A 21,863-nucleotide genomic window follows, 5' to 3' on the forward strand; every position below is an offset into this window, starting at 1 on the left:
CTGATGACTGCTCTTCATCAGTGTGCAGCTGAACATGGCCTCACTTTGTGCAGATTTCTTCTCATTCTTTGATTGGTAACCTCATTTCCATATGTGGCTTTTTAACATTGTGAGATTGGATGTTTTTAAACATCTTTGTAAATTTCTCAAAATATAATGCAGAGATCTGTGTGTTAAAAAACTTGGCACGTGGAGAGTGCTAATATCTATGAACCGGTGATATTAACTCTGAATCTAGATAATTACCCTGATGTCTCTCATCTGAATAAATGTAAAAACATTTAAATATTTATATGTTTATGTAGAAAACACGGAAATTTAAGAATAAGGACCAAGTTGATAAATGGCAGTTGAAGCTTAAATTGCGCAGAAAACCTTCAAACATATCAGAGATATTCACCCTCTTGTCCTATATTCTAAAATAAAATCACACATATTGAGAGAAACAGTTTGACAATTGATGATTTATTGAGTTGCGATGGGTTAGTGAAGACATTTGTCACAGAAATGTCTTTGAAACAAGTGCAGTGAGCGCACAGCAGACTGATCTAGATCTCTGGTTTCTTGGCAGAATGATTATTGTGTGGATGTGAAGGATAAAACGAAAAAAAACTCATTTCAAGGATGTTCATTCACAAACTGCAAACAATAAGAACAGACAACAGAAATGAAATGAAACACATTCAAAGTAATGGACCAAAACACACATTGCATAGGGACAAATTCAGTATACGCTCAATGGCTCCAGGAAAAAAACAAGTGAAAAACGTTAGTGCAATGTTGCCACCGTGTGGCTGGATCATCTCTTAGCCGCCGCCCTTGCAGGACCTTCTCTTTTCCTTTAACTGGCTACATTCTCTCTACCACCTCTGCACAAGGCCCCTGTCAAACATATGAATCATGAATAAAGTTTCACTCACACTCGTTCAGATTATAATTGCTCAGTAACATTTTCGTTTGTTGACCTGCAAGTGCTGTGTAGTGCAATCAGGTTAACAGGTCAACAAGCCGTTTGAGTAAAGTATCATGGCTCTTGAAACAAAAAATAAGTATGTTGGAAATTGATGTTTTCTTAATCTACATATTTCATAAGGCACTTAACCTTCATTCACTGCAAATATGCAGCAAGCTTCACAGTTAATTGTACATCAAGTTTTCTTTGCATTGTGTAACTGTTGCTGTGGGAGAAAAAACTCTTGATTGTTAAATTCACAGGCTGATCCAGAATTAATTGAATAGTTGAGATGTGTGTAATAGTTTGTTTTATTATGAACGTTTCCCTAAGTCCGCTCACACCAAGCGCCATGCAGCACCACATTCTGGTCTCTTTCACTCCGTTAGTTTTTATGGTAAAACATAAAAATGTGCAATAGTCACAGGTATCACACCTGTTACCCTGTTCTCATTTCAACATTGTTTTCCTTTTGCAGTTTGGTTATCATTTTTTAATCTCTCTGCTCACAGAGGTTTCACACGTCAAGTTCACATGCTCCACTCACAGATCTCTGTGCACCTTCATAATGTGGCTTGTCAGTCCATCTTCTGTAGCCTTCCACAGTCTGTAGGCCCGACTGCTAAGTGTCAGGCCCAAATGCCAGAGTTTGCGTAGTTAGTCAGTTCTTCCTCATTCAGAAATAAAACGTTCACAAGTCACTTTATCTTGGTTCGAAAGGTCCACCCCGCCCTCCTCTTCTTCCTTGTCAGTCAGTCTTTCCACACTCTCTCTACACTGACAGGTCATCTTGGCGAGCCCGGCTGCTGCTCCCGCTGGTCTTGCTCAAGCGGCGTTTGTCCTTCATGTAGCCGGAGTGCAGCTTGGGGGATGGGGAGCAACTGTTGGGCACCTCCATGTGTGCCTGGTCGTATCTCATCCTCAGGAAGTCCTCCTCGTCCTCCAGGTTGTCGCAGCTGTGATGCCGCTCGGTGGCCAAGTTGACCGAGTTCTGCTGCAGCGCCATCCTGGTGTTGAAGGGATGCGAGGCCATGGAGGTCATCGGGTTCATGGAGCTTGGTGCTGCCAGGCATTGGCTGAAGTCAGGGGGTGGGGTGCAGGTGGCTGGGGGCCTCGGCTGGCCCATTTGCTCCAAGGCTGCAGATGCGGCCACTGTCACAGCTCGCTCGTTGTCCCTTTGTATAATTTTCCTGCGTACGCACCTCTGCATGCTCTTCCAGCCGAGGTGGTAGAGCTCCAAAACAGAGAGCAGCAGAGACACGCCGGCCACCACCAGCATGAAGATGATGAAGACGTTCTTCTCTGTGGGCCGGGACATGTAGCAGTTGACAGGGTTGGGGCAGGGCCATGACTTGCACAGATACAGTGCTTTGAGGAACACCCCATAGATCATGTACTGCACCACGACGAACGTCACCTCCATCACTGTACGGATCAAGATGCTGAGGACGTAAGTCTGCAGCAGCGCTCCTCTCAGGCGAATACGACCAATCCCATTAGAAACAGGTTTCAACTCCTTCTCGCTCTCCTTCTGCTGGAAGTATTCCTTCTCCCCCTCCAGGTCTCCTTCCCCATCACCTCCTCCCTCCCTCTCCTCCTGCTCCATCCTCCGCCGCTTCTCCTCCCTGCGCACCGTGTGCATTGCATGCCCCATGTAGATGAGGGATGGCGTGGAGACGAAAACAATCTGCAGCACCCAGTAACGGATGTGGGCGATGGGAAAGGCGCTGTCATAACACACGTTGGTGCAACCCGGTTGTTGAGTGTCGCACAGGAAGTCGCTTTGCTCGTCGCCCCAGGAGGACTCGGCGGCTGTGCCGAGCACAAGGATGCGAAAGATGAAGAGGATGGTGAGCCAGACCTTCCCGACTGAAGTGGAGTTTTCCTGGACCTCCTCTAGGAAATTCCCCAGGAGACTCCAGTCCCCCATTGCTGCTCACAGGCCTAGCACACACACACACCTGAGACACAGAGATCAGAGTGGGAGGAGGGAGGGTTCAAGATGAGGGGGTGGTGGAGGTGAAAAGGTGAAGGCACTGGGGTGGAGAGGGGACGGAAGAAGGGAGAGAAGGAAAAAGAGATAAATACAGTTAATCAGTCATAGGCATCTGTAGGTCCTGCTCATTCCTGCTGATGAAATGACCTCGGCCTGTTTGTGTGTAGCAACTTATCCATAAAAATAGCTTCTCTGTCTGTGAAGTGCTTGAGGACTGGACACTATGGCATGAGAACAGCCATTTTCCCATGAGGGAAAGAGAATGACAGGGGGAGGGAAGGAGAGGAAGTTCAGAAGTCACATAAAAGTAAATAATCGAGTTGTTTTAAGAAAATTATGTCATATTATGTCATGTGTGTTGTTGTTTTTCTAAATTACTGCTTTTCCCATTCCAAATTGCATATGACAGACAGAGGTTAACTGGCCGCCGCTGGGCAAATCAAAGCGGGAAAACCTTTGTCCTCCTAATGCTGTGACCCTGCCTGAGCTCCATCTGGCCTGTGGCACGTTAACCAGCAGACGTCACTCACAACGGCAGGACTTTGATGTCCGCCGCAACCACGAAACCCTCGTACCGGCCGCTTATCCAAACCATCTGAAACATCAGTCAGACTCCTCCATCTATGTGGTGCGTGTCTGTCTATGTACGAGTGTGATAGTTTGGGTATGACCCAAACATGGCAGTGACAGTCTCGGTCGTGAGTGACCCTATAAGGCAGTTCAAGAGGCGGCTTTATGGGCGCCACAAATGACCCCCCGTTCATCGAGGGGTTAAGAAAAACCCATCAAACTCCAGTGAGGGACGACCTAGGACATATGCACCGTGTTGATGTGCCTACCTACAGCTTTTTACTATGCAATTAGAGTTCAAAGAGCAGACGAGTTGTAACATAAAGAAAGAACGGCTGAGAGTTACAGTTTGACAGGTTTTTCCAACAGGTCACACACATCTGAAGTAACCGCCCTCCACGGCAAAGTCATAGAAAAACATATACATTCCTCAATAGCCGTGTGTTAAGACAAACTGGTTCTTTAATGGTGTGCCAGGTACAGGAAACGATACACGGTCTAATAATTACACTAACAGAAAGCCAAACAGAGAGTGGATGTTATCTCTTACCATCCCTCCTCTCCCTCCATGTGTGATCCATAAGCGGCCACGTCCATGTCCCCACAGAGATCCTGTTTAATAGTCCACTGTGTGTGCCGGGATCTGAATTGCCTGCCCGGTTATGTATGTGTGTGTTTGTGTGAGAGAGAGAGAGATGGTCTAAATGAACATGACCCTCTGTCTGTCTCTCTGTCTGTCTCCCCCCCTCTCTGTAAAGTATATATATGGCAACAAGATGGAAAAATCCGAGCGTTGTGCTCTTTATCTGTACAACATGGGGAGGTGGCAAATAAAACACCCCCGCCAGGACATGTGGGAGAGGAAACTCCATCCACGCCCAGGGCTGATAAACACCGGTGCACAGCGCAGGAAAGTCTGTGGTGTGACACTTGTTTTCCAGTATGCACCCAATACCTGCTAACTGGTCACCTTTGGAGACCAGTTGGACATTCAGTTTAGGGAATTGGGAACTGAGAGAACTCGCCAGAGGCTTGATCGGATAAAGCTCATGATCTTTACTGGAATAAATCAGAAACATAGCTGGAGTCCTTAAACACTGCTCCATAGAGTTTCAAGGAAATCAGTTCAGTATCTATTGCGTAAAACATAAAGTATGGATGATCATGAAGCATGGTGGAAAGGTGTAGTGTGGGTAAAGGGATTCCATTACATTTGGTGTGGATCAGGATCAGGTGAAGTATTTTCCCTTTCACGTCATTTTCATGTATATTTAGGGAACTGATATTTGGTGCAGATCCAAATTTAAATCCATATAGTCATCCTCCGAACAGAGGTTTGGCGGTTCGATCCTCAGTCTTCCCAATCTAAGTGCCCTTAGGCAAAATACTGAACCTCTAAATGGACCCTCAAATAATTTGAGTTATTAAGTGGCTTTGGATAAAAGCATCCGCAAAATGAAATGCAATGTTATTTTAATGTGGTTTCATAAGGGTACTGTTTGGCCATCCTACTTATACCAATACAATATGAAAACAATAAACAGAAACACTATAGCCGTGGGAACGCGCTAAACATGACAATATGAGACCTTCCAGGAAAAAGGCAGCTGTCTTCGTCTCCATCTCTTTCCCTCTAATACCCCTTCCTGTTCTCAGAGGAAGCAATCTCAAACAATATGATTTCCGAAGGACAAGAGGGACAAGGTATTAAAGGGAGAGGGAGGGGAGGGTTGAAAAAGCTGCAGCCAAGAGAACCTGTCGGCTCTAAAAACAATTTTTTGCCACCACTGTCTCTGTGGTACCTGCACTCCAGTTGGCCTTCGGAGAGCCCGGCAATAACCGGGGATTTACTGAGACACATCGTGCCCTGTGCTGAGCCGTCTGGTTTGCCTGTGGAGCGTCCCGGCTGTCATATTTGTTTATCATTTCTCTGGTAGAGTAAAGGAGGAGTAATGGACGATCTGGTTATGTGGCGTTTCAGAACGGTGAACTGCTCAAATGGAGCAGATTGCACGTCTGACTTACGTCTATTGACGTTGATCCCAGCGTCATGGGATGATCTCACGTGGGCGTCACGTTTCGGAAAGGTGATGTCGAGAGATGATAAACTGGTGTGACAGAGTGACAAAGCGGACACTGTGGGAACCGTGCGGCCAATAACTGCAGTGATTTCACCACTTCACGGTCAAACCGGCCCCAGTGAATGTGGCTGTGTTTGACTCTCCGTTCAGAGGCCTACTGACACTCAGCTGGTCTGGACGGCAGCCAGGCAGCTCACGGAGGTAAAGGGAAAGAAAACCCAGCCACTAAACTGCACCAGTGTGGAGTGACGGCTGCTGCAGAGCTACAGGAATAAAGGCAGTGTGTTTTCTTCGCCCTGTAGCACAACGATAAATTCTCCGGCCTGCTGGACACGGTTTTACCTTAGAGGGCAGTGACTCTCCTTCAGTGTGGGATGAGACGGCCCCTCAGCCAGGCGTTTAAAGTTTTATAGGAACGCATCACGATGTGTTTTACTGCACAGTTGAACCTGACGCGCAGTTTCAGGTATGTGAGTGTCATTTTGATTTGCATTTCCAACATTTCTAACTCTTAAGTTTGTGGTTCACAACAGAGAAGTCAAATAAAAGCTGCCTATGAGTCTAAACAGTTGTGTCCCCAACACTGGTTCCCCCTCCGCTTGCAGTGAATCCACAGACCAGGAACAACAGGGGGCAGGGTTGATTTAAACACCCCCTCAGTCATGTACATCTTTCAGCTCCATATGCCACGCTTGACAGACTCCTGATCCTCATTGAGGACCAGGATACACTGCCGTCTCCGCGACATCCTCATAAAAATACAGACAATTAGCCGGTGGCGGTGTACATTTCCTTGGCCTGCTTCCCTTGAACGTATGTTTAGACGAACATCAGTGGAAGGAAAAGTGCAGCTGTGTTATTACATGCGTGAGAGGATTTGCTGGAGATTGACTAGATTTTTTGGCAATCTTCCATCACATCTCAACGCGCCAGCCCTTAAAACCACGTTGTGTGACAAGTAGATGTGCTGTGCTCATTAGAAAGAGAAAAGTCATTTATTTCCCAGAAAAATAGTATTTGACATCTGCTGGAGGGAATTATTCGCTCACACAGACTCACAATGGAGGGGCCCCTGAAGTTGGAATCTAAACTTATTTGGGAGAGCCAAATTTGGAGTGGTGGCCTCATGAGATAGACCACCTTTAATACTAATTTATTAGGGTATATTATGGAATCCATTGCCGTGCATTTAATACAAGAACTAATGTAACACCGAAATCCTGTAAATTTTAAATTTTTTCTTACTGACCACTGCTGTTTTTTTTAGGGTTTAATATTTATGGGAAAAGTTGTTCAGAAATGACATATCTCGCAGTCATCACCATTTTAGGTACAATAATGTTGGATGGGCCTTTTAGGAGAGAAGAGGGGAAAACAATCCTGAGATATTCATCTGTAAACCTCTTCTCTTAATTCGTCCTCTTTCCTTTAAACAACATAACTACACAACACAATCCAATAAATACTCAATGTCCTCATCCACAAACTGCCTCCGAGCCAGATTCTGCTAAGCTTCATTGTTTGTTGTTTAAATTCCCGTGATAGTTAATAGCTCTATAGGAGTTTCCCTGATTTAGCAGAGTTACTAAGATATACAAACTGTAGGTGGCAGCTCGTATTAAATGATCCCAAACAAGGAGCCCATGTGCCAGCAGCTCTCGAACCAAAATATCTCTGCTAGCAACACTTAAAGTCGCAGCGTTGTGACAGCTCAGCAGTGTTTCAGTGGAACAGACACAGCTTGAGCTCGCGGAACAAGTCAAACCAAACCACACAGCCGCTCGATTCTCGGTACAAAGGTCCGTCAGTCTGAGTTCAAATCAACAGATCTGCACACAGGATGCCAAACATACCCAGAATGTAGCTCAGTGACTTTTATTACCACCAGCCCGAGGGATCAATACTGATTTCTGGGCCGAGGCATAATGAAGAGATTGATGGGGAGCGATGAGGCCTGTTTATTGTGTTAGAACGACAATTTGCACTTTATGTGTTGAAGTTCAACCGTTACATTTGGAGCGTGCCTCTGGAACTTGAACTGCTGCTCGGCCCCACGAGTGCCGGCTTCACGGTCAAGGATGAGCACGTTTAAGTTCAGCTGTATCGGGTCTGGTGGAGAGGGTGGGTTTCGGGCGAGTGTGACCTACAAAGTGCGTCTGTTGTGGGATGTGGGGGAGAAAACGTCCCACTCGTGTGAGTCACCTGTCGTCAAGCCCTTAGAGGCCCGCGTGGATCTAGGCTGCCATATATCAGTCACACCAGCAGAAGCCGGCGGGCCGATGCGCTGCCTGCTACCTTACATGGCTGTCTGGCTCTTCATCTGCCCACATACTGTACACAGACCCACAGCCCTGCTATGATCCATTGTTTCGCTGCATATGGCATTACACTGGAGCCGTCAGGGGAGACAGCTGCGAGGCGTTTTCATGGAGGAAAGTTCTGTGTAAGACGCGTGCTGACTGAAATATCTGGATTGCTGCTATTCCTTGAGAGTGACAGACTGGATGTTTGTTTTGTTTTTTATCATTTGAAGTCTATCTTATTTGTGATAAAATGTAATACTGTACATATTGGACCAACGTATACGTTTTATTCACGCTATTGCAACAATGATGATTTCATTTTAGTGTCTTCAGTGTCAAATAGAATAACTTTGGCTCTGGCTCAGATTGCTCATTGAAGCGATTATCCTTTTGTGACACTTTATTGGCTCTTAAAACAAAATCTTGAATCATGTCACTTTTTACGAATCTATTTTTTAAGAAAGTGGTGGATTAATAACATCTTTGAAAAGACTCTAACAGCTTAGCTAAGCTCTCTGAGCTACATGCACTTTACTTGAATGTTTATAATACTTATCCTCAATCTCATTTCAGAAATTACATTGTGTGCTTTTTATTCCACTATATTTATAGGGTTAGGGTTAGGGTTAACTATATTTGATTGATTGTTATTTAGTACACTATACCAGTAAAGAAATAGGTAAATGTCAATCTATAACATTAAATCTGGTAAAACATGATAATCAAGTGTTATAGTATAATGCAGAACACATTTTATCAACATGTAGGAACTACTTTTAACTGTACATATTGTTGAGCAACATTATGAACACAAGGTTTTACATGTTATGAATTATTTCTACTTTTTCATATTGATATGTTTTCTTAGGATATTCTGACATTAGTTTTTTTAATAAAGCCATTACATTAGACTTATTTGTGTGCGGCTTTACCCTCCTTTGTCTTTTTGTTAACCTGTGAGCAGGGAACCTTCCTTAATAAAAAGTAGGGTTTTCTTCAGTTTTCCAAAATTTTTCCATTATTGGTTGATTGATTACTTGATTACTTTTTGCCATGCATATCATCAATTCATATTAGAGAACAGCAATATGACTGTATACCTTAGTTAGAGCCCAAACACAATATTTCATATTTTGGCATATTACGATGGCTAAGAGACAGGAAACAGTCTCTCTGAGTCTTAATCCAGTTTGCCCACACTGCAGGTGGCTCTGTCTTTGAAGGTCTCCACTTTGTTTGAATATATTTGACTCTTGTGGGAGTTATGAGGAGAGAAGGCAAAGTAGGAGAAGACAAACAGAGCGAGATGAAAGAAGTGGGAGCTAGTGGGGGGGCAGCTGTACCTGCCTGGACGACGGTGAAGATGCAAACACACACCAGGCCTCTGGGATACTGTGTCATGTCTCCCTTGGGGACTAATATAGTCTTGAAGAGAGATGCTGACAGCGTTTACCCAAACATCTGCAAGTCTTCTAACTTGTGATAAGTTCATTTGGTGTCTTACCTGCTGCTCTGCTTGAGGGTTGTTGAGGCGGCTGCTTCTAAAGAGGTAGAGGCTCCATGTCAGAGGCCCTGGTGAGACGAGTCTTCCTCTGGACAGATGACAGGTGAGGACGAGTGTGATGGAGGGACCACCTTCTTCTTTTGAACAATGACAGGAGCTGCCTCTCGACGACGGTGTCCGAGCTCAGTGTCGTCCCAAAGCCAGACTGTGAGTCAACACGGGGGGCACGAGAAGAAAAGCAGGGCATCACGAGAGTCCCCCCCCCCCCCCCCCATGGCCCTGCCTTCTTTCTCCTCCTCCATCTCCTCCTCCTCCTCCTCCTCTCTCCCCCACCACCTCCCTTTTTCTTCTTACATCCCTGGTTCTCTATTTTTTGCTGGGAAGCATTCACCGGCAGCAGGGGAGGAAGTGGAATTGTTTTCTGGGATCAATGGCAGTTCCACTCAGAGTAAACTTCCAGAGAATCCTATTTACCGAGTGTTCCTTTTCACTTGTACTGCACCAGGCACAATGAAATCCCTGTAAGGCAAGACATCCAAGAAATACATATTTAATTCAGTGACTGATTCTTTCTGTGCTGTCTTATTTTTCAAAAGGTCGATGATGTGTTTACTTAAGTTTCTGGGACTTCATTCTGATAAAGTTGAAACTAAATGAAACTGATCAGTTAATGGAATAGAGGTAGGATACTAAATTAGTTTTTTTATTATTATTTTGAATCATAACTGTTTGGGTTTCAAGAAGCTGAAAATAAAGACAGAAATATAATGTATATATTACCTCAAAGCCTGATTTCTTCTCTCTGGGCTGTCTCCTGCTCCTCTCAGGGCTTGTGTCGTTCTGAAACCCCCCCATGCTGAAGTCTAGGATGCAAACAAGAGTAACAAACAAAACTAGAGCTCATCCTTCACTTTGCTGCCTTCCTCCTCCGTTTCCTCTCTTGCTGTATGTGGTGTGAGTTTCAGGCCGGGGTTATCTCTCAGTGCCCGAGCCTGCCCGCAGATACACGCTATTATTATATACTGGAAGGCTTTCGAGGTTTGATTCCTCCTTGCTAAAGGGCAAACTTTCAAAGGCATTTAAATTATGTGGTGAGGGAATACGCGTGCACGGCGGCACACTTTCAACAACAAATGTGACTTTACTCTCAATGGCATATTTCTCTTGTCCTTGAGATTAGTCCGATCCTCATGGTGATATAGTATGAAGGTACCGCCAGCCGATGGTTAGCTGAGCTCAATTCTAGCAAGTAACTGCACCCAGCCAAGAAATAAACAGGAATTTAACCACTCTAATTTATGCTCTCAACATTTTTTGGTCAAGTGCAGTTACTTACTAGAATTGAGCTCAGCTAACCATCGGCTGGCAAGGCTATCCATCTGCTGACGGTAGATTTCAGGCTTCAAATGAGTTAATTTTCTTTACCTATAACATATGATACCTCCAGGAGATGGTGAGCCCAGCTCCCATCTTGCAAGTGACTGTAAATGGAGAAGCTAGCTGGGGGCCTGACCACCGAAATAAATTCTTCTCACATTTGAATGGTAATTTGATATGTTGCTCCTACCTGGAGATGGCTAGCCTTTAGCTTAATTTTGAGGAACAGCGCTTGGTCAAGAAATAGGCGCTGATGTAGCGGAACGAAGACATTTTTCTAAGACCTTCACTGTAACATATATGACGCTATCGCCAGAAACTGGCTAGCTTCACTTGATGAACTGCACCCAGCCAAGAAATCATTGGGAACGCAAAGCGTTATGTGTTATTTTTACACTTTGTGTGTTTGGAACCACATATTAGACCTAAGCTGCTATGAGACGTCCACTGAACTCCGGAGATCCTCCACAGTTTCTCCAGAGGAGGTGTATGTGGGGGTGTGATGATGTTCCTAACACACAACAGAGACTAAAACAAATAGAAAACAATTATATCAGGATGAAAAAGCGGAGCCATATACATGGAAGTCACCGATGGAAATATCAAGAGAGTTGGTGGTGAAAAGATCCAACACCAGTGTCAATGGGATGTAAACAAAAACATGTGATCTCTGCTGCAGAATTTATAGGTTAGCTTACAGGCTCCTGGTTGTATAGCTTCATGTTAACCACACAGTCATGAGGTTCAAACTTCTTTTGTAACTACCTTAAACTCCTTTAAAAGGTTATTTCCATTTGCCATTTCAGGAATTATTTATTGTCAGCTTCATCGAATCAAACATAATCGACATTTGTTTTGCTGTTTATTGACACAATTTCCTCGTCCCACCAATGACATGGCCTGAGTGAGTGATCTAAAATGCTGAAATCTCCTCTAAAACAACTGTGCCTTTGATCGGAGGGCAGACAGAATGGTTTTGCATGTATAAATAACTGGGAAAACTGAGTAATAGGGATCTCATGACCAACTCTGCCAGACCTTTGGCCAGGAGCAATGACCCTGAAACATCATCCCTGCTGTATCCTCCTAAATATTTCATCTGTTCTTGGACTTGCATTTAGTCCTTTCTCTCTTACAAGAAAAAAAAAACGCATAAAGCCTAATTATGAGTTGGTCAGTGCGTGTTCTGATCGTGCTACCTCATGTTGCACTAATGCTGAGTCTAAATCATCGTTTCCCTTTCTGCATCTTGAAAAGGTTGCTGGTCACGGGTTCATTGTGATTTTGGAAGTTCCTTAAACAAAAGCCCACAGAGCTTTCCACTTCCTCGTCAGCCGTTTGAAGGGATGGACATTTTCTGCTGCAAATTCTTAATTACTTAGCCTTCTGCAGTTTAAATGCAACTCTCTTGTTTCCATTGTGCTGCTCATCAGGATGGATTTAAAAGTGGAACGACGTTCACACAGAGTTCCAGATTGAAGGGATTCGTTACAAAGAAGTCATGTTCCACGACTTCACTTAATCGCATCACTTCTCCTAAGTGCTGCCACGGATGACGTCTCAGTGTGTCGGTTACAGAGAGATCTGGAGCAATGAGAAGGGAGACAACTACTGCGGGTGTTTATGGTGCGCTCCTGTGTTTGAATGTTGAGTATGTGTGCTTGAGTGTTTGATGGAAAAAGCCCCCGCTGCCAGGATGCATTAGTGTTGCCCTCCCTGTCCAAACCACCAGCGTGACCCCTGCCTGCTCGTGACACAGACCCATTTCAGCCCTGCCTCACTCCAGTCCGAGGGAAGCCAGGCTTGATGGACACGTGCTCCCGGACGGTCATCACAGCCTCATGTTCACCCTCCAACTCATCACTGTCCTCCACTGGCGGCTGCCTAAACCATAATGAAATGCAGCGTTAAACTCCAGAGAAGAGGAAGTCAAGGTTGCTCCAGCTGAGGCGAACGCATACAGCACATGCTCAAACTTTTACTCACTCATGCTTCTGCGTAAACCGTCCCTGAATTAGCTTCTAAAGTGATCCATTATTGCACTGGCATGTTGTTTTGTCACAGACTTCCTGTCAAGGAGATCCATTTACTGCACTTTGCACCGAGTGGTGACATGTTGTCCTGAGTCCAAAACATCCTGTTGCTGAGGTAAAAAATACTCCAACCTTTTTCATTCATTTTACCTCTTTGTGTTAGCTCCTCTTCCTTTATTCCTTTGTCCTCTTGTAACTTATTTCCCTTTTCCCTTTTAATACAAACAAATTTGTTGGGTCAATGAAAAATGTCTTTATCAACTGTTTTTCATGCTTTGATTAAAAGTGTAACTGCTCAAGCCCTGAGATGAACTGAGGCTGCCACTGTCTACTGAGGCACACTTTATAAGTGATATGGCTGTTATGAATGGTTAATAGATATTTGTATTGTGTTGTAAATCTGTAGTAAGTCATCACCAAAGGAAGCTGTATCCTCCACCAGCTTTGTCTCTTACCTACCAAAATAGCTGATGGACAGTTTAATTGGCAGAGCTGCAGAGCATCCAAAAGAAAATTCGCTTTTAACTGAGCACACATTGGAATATAAGTAAGTGAGTGGACTAAGAAGTGGGTTGAGCTGTCTCTTACTCGTATTGTCCTTAAAAAAAAAAGGGTCCTGAGACCAAAAACATCACTTTCTTCCGTGTCTGTGAACGTCACCCTGAAACAACAACAACTTTCTCCCTCATTTGTTGAGGACTATTTTCAACTGTAGATTAATATACTTTCGTGGGTTAACGAGTATTAGCAGCAAAATGGTAGAAATTTAATTCTGATAAACTACAGCACCCCTGTTCACCGTCATGAAGGAACGTGTCAGTGTTCCAGTGCAACAAAGTGGCTCATTTATGTGTTGTTAGTGGTTCTTTGGTGCAGAGAACAGCGTCAGGCTTTGGCCTTTTAACACAGGCAACACTTGTTGTAGTATTAATTAGCTGCTTTGTTCTTAAATGGGATTTCTTGAAATTTTAATAAGATGTTTAAGATGTTTCCAGGCAAACGGCAGATAACGTAGAAGTGTTTTCCCACTTTGAATCAATCCTCACTCTCGTCTCATGAACATTTTTACTACCACAGATACCAAAGATTTGAGTGTGTGTGTGTGTATGTGTGTGTGTGTGGGGGTGGGGGGAAATAGCCAGAAGCTGACATTGGCAGACGAGTCACTTGTCATGTATTTCAGACTTCTGTCACTCACGACTTCATCTGTTTCCAACATGGTTTCAGTCTGCACATTCAGACGGATGCTATTGTTATCAGCCGTCCTCTGACCCTGACTGAAATACTGGAGGTATTAGCGACGACTATACGCTCAACAGTATGTGGGTCACACATGTGTTATTATGTGCAAATTATATTAGAAGGCAGCAGGTGGTGAGTGGAGGAACAACAGCCTGGAAGACAAAGTGTCTTTTATTTCTTGTTTAACTTGGCAATAAAACCATTGACGTGTTTATTTGTGACGTGTCAAATTATTGAATTGAGAAAAGATGTCTTCAATTTAGTCTTTGTATTAAAACCACACATTTCCTTTTAGGTAGCTCTTATCAGATCATGTTCAAGAGTTCATTTTAATGATAAGCTTTGAATTTAATCAGTTATTTGATAAACACAATGATACGTCATAACTGAGAGTTGAGACTGAAGTATTTGTGGTACCTCTCTCCCACAGCTCCATTCCGTGATCGCCATGAAATGATCTGGTGTATTTGATAAAGAAGGAGACAGATTTTGCTGTGTTGGGTGCAAAGTATAAATGTCTGCTATGAAAAAGGCCCATTAGCCTCAATGTTTTTTTCTGAAAAAGGTTTTCATAAGATTACTGTAGGTTTCTTTGTGCAACTGATGGTTTAACAAAATGAAAGCAAACAACACTCATGTATTGGACCTTGTCAGTTCCTCCTACGCCCTTCTAAGAACAAGGTTATCAAGATGTGGGCCGAGTCGGAGGAAGCTCGTACTCCTAATGCCATACCCCCCCCCCCCCGTCACCAATGTGGACTTTCAGCATCCCATCGTCCAGTCACAGCGAAAAGAGCGCCCTAACAAACGCAGGAAGAGGGATATCTATAAGACCCCTCACCCAAGACAACCAAGACACAAAGACAGACGGGCGCTGTGTGTGTCTGTGTGCATGCGCGCATGTGTGTGTGTGTGTGAACAGATCGACTTTGTTCGCGTGTATATGTTTTATGTGTGTATGATGACGGCTGAAGACAGACGAGGGCTGTACGTGTGTTTACATGTTCGACATACATCCCTGAAAACAAACAGTGAATGAAAGGACGGTATTGTTCATGAGGTCCAGTGGACGTGCCACACGCAGCCGCCGGCCAAGAGCCACGAATAAGCCGTGCAGGCCTTTTATTTCAGCCCCCTCCTCTCTGCTTAACACTTGACATCGAATTCGAATAGATAAAAGTCAAGGGACATTTTTTGAGATTGAATAAAGTTTGGGGGGGTTGTTTTCTGTCTGAAACACTTCTCTGTGGCTGTGTTTTATGACTTCCTCTTCGTCTTGGTCAATGTAGGGGTGACTAGGTTCCATTCGAGGAAAAAACATTTAATCATAAATCATTGCTCTCACCCTCTCAAAGTGTGTGAGAAACTCTGGCGGGTGTTTGGAGGAGGTTGGCTGACCGTGTGTGCCCGCGCTCCTGTCCACAGATAACATTGTGTTGGGCAGCTGGCCGACCGAGGGAACCAGGAGCTGGGAAATCATCCTGTGTCGAGGGGGCCATGTGTTCCCCTGATAGAGACGCACAGGGTGTTGCCTTCCACAGACATTTCAACTCTCAGCTCTTCCTGCCCTGAGCGATACACACAGCCACAGCATTCCACCTTGCGCCGCTTTTCTCAGCACCTTAGTCACCCTTCAAGCGCTTTTATCCAAAATCCTAATTTCCTTTCATCCTCCCTTTGTTTCAGACCTCAGATGTTTAAAACATTAACATAATCTGATTCCCAGGGCCAGAGCTGTGAATATGTTTACGTAATAATATTCAACATATTAAAGCACCGGAAAAAAACTTCCCTTTAAAAACTTAAATCTATATCTTAAATCAAACTGTATATATCTAATCAATGTGTGATTTTTAATAATGGATCACAAGGCTATTCGACATTTGCGTTGAGACATGGAAATGAGGAGGATCTCCAAGAAGCAGCTATAGTGGTAAACCAAACTGAGCTAAAAGAAGAGGTAATACTAATAAGATTCCATCAGGTGGACAGAAAAACGTGATCGTTTATGTCTCTATGAATATATGTAAATCTACCCAAAGTGTAATATTATGTCACTATTGGCTTGTTTCTGCCGATTTATCTTCTGGTTATGAACATCTCCCTCACATAGGTTTATATGTCACATGTCTTTTACAAACAGAATAGGCACATAATTGCGTACTTGTGTCCAATCGTGTCTATGTGAATGCAACAACTGAGGTGCAGATGTTACCTAATGAAAAACATCCCTGTCCCTTACAAGAAAGACTTGTCTGAGATGATCCAATCTCCAATGGAGGAGGAGAATAGTGAGAATGCAAAGCAGTCACAAGGCGTGCTGCTGCGTTGGATGAAGGTCAGGGTCAGACCTTGAGAAATACTGCTGTTGCACCAAACCAGACGGAATAACACAAGAATCTAAAGTCTGGAACTGGAAACTTTCTTCGAGGTCGTCTCAGCCCAACAAAATTCATCCAGACCTTCACTCTCTCTCATCCACTCGCTCACATCCAGTCACACACTTGGCTTACATCCTCTCTCCGTTAACACCTCCCGTCTGCCCTGCACCCAACCCCTTCTCCATTGTGTCGCCTTCGATTCTCCTCTCCCTCCCATGGTGCCCGGCGTTACACCGAGAGGAAGTTGCCCTTCCACTTCCTTTCTTACCAGTGAGAACAATTCAAGCCTCGTCTCTCACTCCCATCTCTCTCTCTCTCTCTCTCTCTCTCTCTCTCTCTCTCGCTCAGGCCCAGACAACATTCAGCTGGCAGGTTCGCTGGTTTCCTGAAGCAGGGCCAGCTCCTATAAAACTGCAGAGGAATTTGATTACAGGACCATCTGTGACATAAACATCCAGACATCAGAGAAGAAAAAAAAGTTTGGGGAAAGAAGTGAGAAGTATGAATTATGAAATTTCCAAAGCAGCTGAAGTACATATACAATTATACAGTGTTTTGTTGCATTTTGTACCTATTTTCTTCTTAGACATTTCTGAAGAGAGTACAAAGGCATAAAAACAGAAAATAGCACGATGAAATACATAATAAAAATAAGTCAATGTTACAATCTGGCCAAAACTGTATAAAATATATAAATTAAAATTAAAACTCTCGGTTTATACAGACTGGACAGTTTGTCACTTTAGCCACAGTGGGTATATTGCTATGTAAGATAACAATATAATTTTAAAATCAATTTTTAAAATGAACACACAACGGTAGCTCAGGGGGTAGAGCGTGTCATCCACTAACCAGAAGGTCGGTTGTTAGATCCCCTCCTCCCTCATTCTGCGAGCTGAAGTGTCCTTAGGCAAGATACTGAACCTCAAATAGCCCCTGAGGTCTGTGCCTGCCGTGTATGACTGATGTATGATAGAGAAAGTGCTGCACATAGATGTACTGTATGTATGTGTATGTGAATGTATGTGTGGATGGCAGAACTGTACTGTAAATCACTTTGAGTGGCCATCAGGACAAGATACAGAGCATTTACCATTACAGTTCTTAACAGAGTCTTAAAAATGTAAATTGGTAGAATTATATTACAATCAAATACTTCAAGACACTAAATCTCAATGTTTAACAGGACGCAGTGGGGCACAGTAGGAGACATGGTCAATATTTTAAGTTTTGGAATTTTGAATGATCTGAGATGATGATGATCTTGTTGCTAGTCACTCACGAACAACCACAACAACAACAAAAACATATTTTTTATTGAATGTGAGAGGTTCAAGCCTTAAATAGGTTAAACTTTTATAAAATGAAACCTTGTTCCAGTTTATTTTGTAACCACTGGCAGTAAATGCTTCAGTCTGATAAAATCTCCCTCGTGTGCTTCCCTGTGTTTCTCTGGTGGAAGTTGGAACATCACAAGAATTTCATGCACCCAGACGAGACAATAATGGGCCCTCAACAGCACAGTCCCTCTCACAGACACAGGAGGGTGGTGTGTGCTGGTGTTGTAACAGGACATGGAAGGGGAAACCTTAAAGCACAAGAGCAGGTAGTGAGTCTAAACAGTCCGAACTTCTCACCGTCTAAACACTCTGCGCTCGCTTGTAATCGTACCAGCCATCAATCTGTATTTAAACTGTCATACAATAGCCGGCGAAAAATATTTACGGAGGACCAAACTTAGATTTTTAAGCGCCACGTCTTCCTCGCGATGACGCATTTCACTTTTCTCACTTCTCAAATCTTTATTCATGTGAGCTGGTTGCCGTATTAAAGTGTGTTTAACAGTCACACATTTCCAGGCTCTAAATGACCCTTTCCCACGAGGCCATCGTCTGTGCGAGCAGTCGAGCACATGAAAGACAGCGATTCAGTCCAAATTCAACAAATCTGACCTCACAAACACAATGGTCGAACCCAAGTCCAGCCGTGCGACAAGAACTCAGCCCCCGGATACACAATGATGTGGCCCGGGACCAGATGTGACACATGTTGTCGGACCGGTGGGCGTGTGTTCGTTAACATTGCTCATGGGTCTTTGTTTATGTGCACGTATTGAATTTTACCGTGACTGATTGCTATAGATTTCTCAGGTTTAATATTACTGGGTCATACCTCTGGACGACAAATTTTATCAGTCCTCTCACCAGTTTCTGTCGGGCTGATACTGAATCGAGTGGCTGCAGGGTCACCGTTGTTTGCTCGGTTCAATTTCGGACGCCTTTGGGAACGGTATCAAACTTTCTCACCATCGCAGGAAAGAAACGATTGCTTGGTTCTGGGAGGAAATGAGAAATTGTTGGGAGTGAAAGTGCGGAGAGAGAAAGGAGGTCGCAGAGCAAAAAGGGAAAACCAGCTGGATTCTTAATATCTAATTCCCCCATTTATGCAGGAGAAGTCATGAGTCATGGGAAACAAACAAACAAAGAAAAAGTGAGGCTTTGTCACTGAGGCAGTGGGTCACGAAAACACAAAGGGAAATGATGAAACTCACACATATGGGCACAAGTTTGTATGGACTCATGTTTGCGCACTAAACAAACAAGTGTGGAGAAACAAGTGCACCTCTGTCTTTAAGCATAAGCCTTGTGCCATTGAGGCCTCAGTGTTGTGCTATGTCATGGGACTCAGCACTGCCCTCAGGTCATGTTGTATCAGTGAAGGGCATCACTGATACCATCTCTTTAAACCCGCTGTGAATGCCTCCTTTCTGTGTTATGTCCAACTATGGATGACACAGACAATTCATGTGACGCTCATGTGATTAAAAAAGTGACACAGAAGAAAAGACACTGAAACATGAGCTGAGCTGGGAAATAGGATTTTTTTCCTCCAACTGGGAAGTCAATTCAAGTTGATAAACTATTGCAAAGATTTGAAAACATAATATATTTTGAACTTAGGTAAAGTAGCCACAGCCCAATGTAAATGCACTGAATTGCAGTTGAAGGTAACCTACTGCATTTTCCTCAACTGCTTTATTTTGATTACTACACAGAGCCTAGGGATTGTATAGAAAGCTGGATGGGCTGGACCAATCAGGGCTCAGCTCACCCCATTCCAAGAAACCATCATTGAGAAAAATGTTCTGTCATGTACTTTTACCTTTTTAGTTTGGTCGATGTTGCATCTGCCTTTATTTAATTTATTATATGTATGATCTAAGCTGCAGCCAGCCACCAGGGGGTGATAGAGATACTTTGGCTTCACATTTGGGTAGCTGTGTGTTCACCTGGGTGTCACAAGAAGTAGCTTTTTGAGGGGGCTAGCCGGTGCATTTTTCTGTGATACAACACAGAAGTCTTTCACATCACCTTTAAACATTCTGTAGATTATGTTAGTGTCAGAATGCTATCAACCAAAAAGAACTTACCTGAGAAAATTCTGTGATCTAAATTTACATTTGAATTGTTCCTCTTAAGGATTTCGCCTGTGAAATAAATTTTACTTTATAATATCACTAAGTTTATATTTTTCAAATCTGTTTCAAACAAGAAACAAAGATGCTGTATTCTGAGGTGAGCATCTTGACTGGCTCATAACTGTGTCAACAGCACTTTAATGTTCCAGTTGGTCTTAGTGCAACTAATTTGAACTACTTTATCTGCCAGAGGGTTGTATTTTTCCCCAAATGTTTTTTTAACATCCTGATCTAGAGAGAGACACAACCATTGTCATACCGCTGGACATCAGTGGCCTGGTTTTAAAGACTTCAGTCTGAACCATCAATAATGTGATTTGTGATCTGAACTTATTTTGTACTTTTAATTATTTTACAAGGCTTCATGGCTTTACTAGGTCAAATAATACAGTGATTCTAGTGTACAAATGAAAGCTAAATATTAAAGTGTATTAGACCCTTTATTTCCCTCGGAATTTTGAGCTTCAAACACTTGCTCTCAAGTAACCGTTCAAGGATTTTTAGGGGAGGCTCAGAGGGTGGATTTAGATTTTTGTTATTCTTATTAATTATTCATCAGATTGCATGTGGCTAAATGTATGTGGCACAATATAGTTGTTGAAAAACAGAGTTGGTTCAGAGACACTGTAGATTTGTGGGGTTTTACTTTCCTGACTTTCCCAGAGCCATAATTCAATAAATACCTGCGCAAAGATCTTTTTATTATTTATTTGGTGCAGTCTGAAGTTATGTCACACAGCAATATTACAATGTCTTTGCAAAATGATTTAGTGTCTTTGGTATAAAATAGCATTGGACACATTGGTGGGTGTGATTTTTCCAAACTTTGTCTAAGGGGAGGCCCAGAGTCTCATTATTTGAAAACCCTTGAAATAGATCATGTATAATTTTCAATATGAAGTAAATATAGAATACTCAGAAATTATTTAAATATTACATTTTAATTGATACTATGAATTAAATATGATATAATATATTCTAACGTAAAAAATTACTCTTTCATCTTATAACACAATTGCTGAACAAAAGCATAAACACGTAAAATGGAAAGTTATTTTGATAGATGGACTCAGTTAAATAAGAAAGTAAGTATTTACGATGGTATTTGTTAAATCCCATGTTTGGTATATGACTAGTCTGCCGGCAGACGTGCCATTTATGTGAATGCAAGCTTAAATGAAGTGTGAGGAATCACTCTGACTTCAGTAATCTTCAGGTCGTTCATCTGGTCTTTTGCAGCTAAATATTAACTCGCATTTTACAACTACTCAAAATAGCCGCCTGAAGTGATCCTTTGTGTTTGTGGACAGGCTCAAATCTGCTGGTTGCACATCCTCTGCTGAATAGACAGTGCTGCACCCCGACCTCCCTCCTTCATCTCCAGTGGACCATTCAAAGATAGTTTGAAGTGTGTTATACATGAAGACCGCTGAATCTCATGACCTCGGGATTTTTTTGGCCGACAGCAAAACCTCTAAGCCTTTTACAGTAAACTCTTCTAAATGTATTGTAGCGATGAACTGTAAGTCAAAGAATAAGAGCTCTATATTCGATATAAACACATGCTGTGAAGTGCCTTACACATTGAGGGTATTCAGGGCGTGTCCCAATCCTCTTATGCTTCTTTGACGGTGGAAAAGAGGCTGCATGTTTTGAAAAGCGCTGCTCTTATAGTCTGGATGTGTTTCTGAACATACCATGCAATAAACTAATGAACTTATGTCCATAAAAGCCATTAGGAGGTTCATAAGACTATCTATTGTCTATTGGCACTGACTGTCCAGGTACAATGACATTTTGTGTAGAGTAAAAATCATATGAGACTAGAAGGTAAAGGATCAAATATATAAATAGGATAAAAAAATGTGTATATAGAAGGAACTGAAATAAAGATGGTATAGACAGTGTAAAAATAAAGTCATGAATCCATATTGCTATTAGAAAGG

General features: G+C 43.0%; 1 protein-coding gene across 1 annotated transcript; it reads right to left on the minus strand.

Moving 5' to 3' along the window:
• Positions 1–444: 444 nt before the first annotated feature.
• On the minus strand, positions 445–9,626 carry gja5a (gap junction protein, alpha 5a). Its single transcript, XM_062403355.1, has 2 exons — positions 9,407–9,626; positions 445–2,988 (listed from the first exon to the last, which is right to left on the minus strand). The coding sequence occupies exon 2, from the start codon at positions 2,880–2,882 to the stop codon at positions 1,725–1,727; it is 1,158 nt and encodes a 385-aa protein (XP_062259339.1). The 5' UTR covers positions 2,883–2,988; positions 9,407–9,626; the 3' UTR covers positions 445–1,724.
• Positions 9,627–21,863: the final 12,237 nt, after the last annotated feature.

The sequence above is a fragment of the Platichthys flesus genome, chromosome 13 (genome assembly GCF_949316205.1).
Source record: "Platichthys flesus chromosome 13, fPlaFle2.1, whole genome shotgun sequence".
NCBI lineage: Eukaryota > Metazoa > Chordata > Actinopteri > Pleuronectiformes > Pleuronectidae > Platichthys > Platichthys flesus.